This window comes from Puntigrus tetrazona, chromosome 1, assembly GCF_018831695.1.
Source record: "Puntigrus tetrazona isolate hp1 chromosome 1, ASM1883169v1, whole genome shotgun sequence".
NCBI classification, from domain to species: domain Eukaryota; kingdom Metazoa; phylum Chordata; class Actinopteri; order Cypriniformes; family Cyprinidae; genus Puntigrus; species Puntigrus tetrazona.
In genome coordinates, this window is record NC_056699.1 from 21,320,852 (window position 1) to 21,325,597 (window position 4,746).

The 4,746-nt window shown below is 35.4% G+C and overlaps 1 protein-coding gene across 1 annotated transcript in view; it reads left to right on the top strand.

Moving 5' to 3' along the window:
- Positions 1–610: 610 nt before the first annotated feature.
- The window catches only part of LOC122348864 (catenin alpha-2-like), a 39,979-nt gene continuing 35,843 nt past the window's right edge, over positions 611–4,746 (top strand). Inside the window, exon 1 of the mRNA XM_043244757.1 lies at positions 611–713. Coding sequence (XP_043100692.1) covers positions 612–713 — 102 coding nt within the window. The 5' untranslated portion in view covers position 611. The remainder of the gene's footprint in view (positions 714–4,746) is intronic.

Genomic DNA, 4,746 nt, shown 5'->3' on the forward strand with positions numbered 1-4,746 from the left:
AGACAGACAGACAGACAGACAGACAAATGGATAGATAGATAGATAGATGTGATTAAAGTATATGATTTTTAGGAACTTAGATACCAAATGAATTAAAAAGTTTGTGAAGTTTGAGAACTTTGTGACTGTTTTAGGTTCATAATTAATATTTGAGAAATTTCTGGGTGATATATTATAATCACTTTCTGGGTAATATATTATGATCCCTGTAGTTTCTGTGTTTGTTTTCCTCATTAAATGTGAGATAATACAGTCTGACTTGCACAACAATGTCTGGATCCCACATTAAGACTCATTCTGAAGTCATTAGCTTTTAATGTAATGCGGTGTCTCAATATTTTATAGTCTCAATTTTCACGTTTTAGCGTGATTGATGTGCGACGTTTAAAGACTTTTCAATGAAGAAGCTTTTCTGGCTTTAATAATAGATGTGCGGCAGGCTCCGGCCTTTGATTTTGTTAAGAAAGTCATGAAGCATTAAACTAAAAACTGAGTCTGTGATGTCTGCACCTTTTTCCTTTTATCATCCTGTTAAACTGTCATTCTTTGTTTTTAACATCTCTTTCATCCTTTCAGATATTCACTCCCCTTGTTTTCTTTTTACAGTAAACATGACGAGCGCTACGTCCCCAATCCTGCTAAAATGGGACCCCAAGAGTCTTGAGATTCGCACGTTGACTGTGGAGAGGCTGCTGGAGCCATTGGTTACACAGGTAATGTCTTCTCATTAGTTGCTTAAGGTTTCTTCTTCGCAGGTCCAGTTTCTGAGTGTACAAACCATATTAAAACTTGGTTTTGTTGAATATTTTTGCCTTAGGAATGGCCATGGTTTTTGGTAAGTGTCTGCCTGGTCTCATAAAAATATGTACCTCTGTGCACTTTTTGTGCAACGCCCTTTGTACTTTGCTAACTGTTAAATAAATGTAGTTACACAGGATTCAAACTGGAGCTCCTTGCCTCTCAAGTACCTTGATATGAAGCTGGATATGCATAATAATAACGTTCAAAAGCATCAGTTTTCAAACATCCCAGCATATTAACATTGTCATAACAATGTCATAACATAATATTCTTCAAGTAATTGTGTGAAAATTACGCTTGTGTGAAAAAGAGTTTAAGGTGTCAGTTAAGGTGTCTCTAGTGTTTATTTCTTTTGGAAACTGTAGAGATATATACACTAAAAAGTGCACCAAGGTATGTTTATGCCATGAGACCAGGTAGGAAAAAGTAGCAAGCAGATTCAAAACGTTGATCTAGTTAACTAGTTAACTTTATAAGCTGTTGTCAAAATCACCTGTGATTATCATAATGTCATTAATTGCATATTTGCTTCAGCTAGTAAAGTTTTCTAATATCTTGAAGTTGGTCAATGTAGAGAAGAGTATGAAGATCTTGTCAGAAATCATCTGAATATAGGTTGTACTCAGATGCTGAATGTTACATTGAACATTGTCTCCAGAACTCCAGAGCTCACAGCAGGAATCACATTTTAGACTTGTTTTTCTTTGTTCTCTTGTGCCTAGGGTATATCTTGTTGGGCTTAAAATACTGAGCAGAGTTTGCAAATGAACAAACAAGCAAACTTTTTAGACTTCCATACTATCAGTCAAAAGTTTGGACGCACCTACTTAGTCTTTGTTTTTTTTTTCTACATGTTAGAATAATAGTCCTCATAACACAGCTGGGAATTATGTAGTGGCCAAAATGAAAAACAAATTACACTTGCTTTTTTTAGTCTTGAGACATATTGAAATAAACGTATGTTCAGTCAGGTGTGTCCAATGTTTTACTTGTTGCATATCTGTCATGTAGTAAGAAGGTCAATCATTCAAAGTTTGGGTTCTGAAATAATTTATTATTTACCAAATAAATACTTTTTTATTCAGCAGTGAAATTACTATATAGGCTTTTACATTGAAACATTGTTTCGTTTCAGTTAATGCTGTTTTTGAACATTCTGTTAACCATACAGTCCTAAATAAAAGGATACTAAAATACTTTTACTAAAATATTACATACATACAGTAGATGTTAAAGAATAATACAAAAAATATTTATTAAATACAAAATCAGCATATTAAAATGATTTCTGAAGGATCGTGCAATACTAATGTCTGATGCTGTATTTTTTAACAAAAGAACTAATAATATAAAAATTTAAAACAATATTACTGCATTAAATGTATGTTTAATCAAAAGAATGCTGTGTTTGTAAGCTTAAGAGGTGCAAAAATTTTCCCTTGAAAAAAGATGAGATTATTATTATCTGAAGGAAAATTACATTTTCCATTAATCTGTATTTTCTGATTGTATTCTGAGCAATTACGTGTCATTAAATTGCTGTTTTACAGTCTTTATGGCTTTCTGAAGGAATTAGATGTCTTAATGAATTGTTGGATTTGAATAAAACAAAAGCACATCTTCCCATAAAACCTTCCCATCAAAAAGAGACCTGGAGCTTTTTTCTCTTCACAACATTAATTGATGGCTGAGTGCAGATGCTGGGTTTGACCTCTTGCATTACATAGTCTCTACCATAGACAGCTCCCTCCTGTTAAAATGGCAATCATGACTCTTAGGTCACACACAGACTGTAAAGTTTTGTGAATGACAAACATGTGCCGTAATCATCTTGTTTCAACCACTTCGGTTAAATGTTATTTTCGAGATTATAATATCCCTCGACAATTAGCATCTTTTCCTAGGAATCAGCCTTTTGTTTTCTTTTTTGTACGCACTCAAGCATGCTTTGATCTGATGAAAATGTACCTGGACCTTCTCACAGAGATGCCATTTACCATACACAGTTCTGAGGACAAACAGTCCAGTTGTCTAGATCACAATACCCTGAAGCTGAATTTTTAAAGCTAGGCTGGAGACATGAGGTATAAGGCCAACAGTCTGTTTCACTATTATATCAAAAAGGGGACAGCTCTTAAATGGAATTGCCTGAAGGTTTCTGAACTTTCAGAGCTATTTATAATCAGGGTGTTAATGGCCAATACCAGTTACGTTGGGATCATGAAGGTCCAACAACAAAAGAGTTGACTCAGGTGGACATGTTTTATATAATTAGTTATGATTAGTTTTTTATATATTGTTATTCAGAGTCATGATTGATTTTTGAAATTTAGGAATACCCATGTTATCTGGCTAAATATAAATTTATTATAGGTTGCCATTTAAATCAAAACATGGATGAAAAATTGTGATACTCCTTCCGATGTAATGTTTTAATAAAGTGTATTATTGCTATTATTACTTTTAGTACTAAGTCATGTTTTCTTTAAATTAAACCAAATGTTTCATTTCTTAGGTTGTAGTGAAAACCTTTTCTCGTGTATCTGACAATAGTTTTATCAAATCAGTTGTGAATTGACTCTCAAAGTATAAGAGATGAGGTTTATGTGTTCACATCCTAATGAAGCAGAATATTTCCAGACACTAATCTATTATGAGATTCAATGAAGTGTACAGCCTTCTTTTTTGATTTATTAATGCAAATTTGGCCAAATTCCATTATATTCAGCGTTTTACATTGAATTCCATTTGGATCCTGCAATTCTGTCAAGGTTTTAGCATCTCAGAAATCATAGGGCCCTAGATATCACTCGATTTACTGCGATGACAAGTAAAAATGCTTTTCAGCCTTTCCTCCTGCAAAATGTTGTACAGGAAGCATGTAATAGCTCAGAGCATAAGAAGCAGCCTGTGGAAGAAAGAGTTTGATTTCAAATAAACAAGCGAGGAAAAACATTTGCTCTCCGGGTGAGAGACTGATTGATATGGCCAATTTACAGCTTTTGTGGAGTTTAGCGCTCAGCCTTCATCTCTCGACCCTTTGCCGCACACTCCCTTTCTTTCCCTCATTGTTTCTCTCTCTCACACACTCCTCAGCACAATGTGACAACTCCCCAAAGTTGTTCGCCTCAGCTTTCCCATTGTTCTGTCACATAATGGAGGCATATGGCACAGGGAATCATGGGAATGCTAATGGATTCTTAACACAGAGTTAATACTTTATTTGGAACTGGCTTAGATGGCAGCCCGACTCAAAACAAGTCTTCTCCGCTCACTTACTCTCTTATGATCTCGGGAGCGTCTGCTGAAATACACCAGGTATTGAGGTCGAACGGGGACAGTTTACGTTGCGAACAATTCTCTAACAACAAAGCTGGAGCGAAATGTATTTGTGCAAATAGACAATTGTAAGGGACACGTCTCAGATGGAGACGAACACCTACTAACGTTATTCAAACCTTGCTGCTATTCTATATTCAACACGCTGATTTGTCTTTCATTTCCAAGGAAAAGATATTTAAGACTTCCGCTGTAGCATGATGAGACGTGGTAAGTTTGGTTATTGTCAAACTGAGTGTCAATTCGGTTTGTTTCCTATCAAGGACAAAAGCGAAGGGATATTGAATCCTTGGGCGAGTGTGTGCACACACCTATGTGGGTGTTTATTGGAGTGGCACCTTAACAGAGTATTCTGTGAAATGAGCCTGTCTCCTTGAGACAGGTTAAAGTCGATAAGGACTGTGAGATAGATGAGTACTGATTTAAGGTCAAAGCTGAGGAAAGGACTTGAATACCTTCTACCACATTCGTTTTGATCTGAGCTGCGTGAAACAAGGGTAATGCGTCGTATGCTGAGCCGCTTCCCCATTAATGTTAGTCAAAATATGTTGACATTTTAGCTTTAAATAAGGTCTTTATGATATCAAAATTTTTGATGCCATAAAA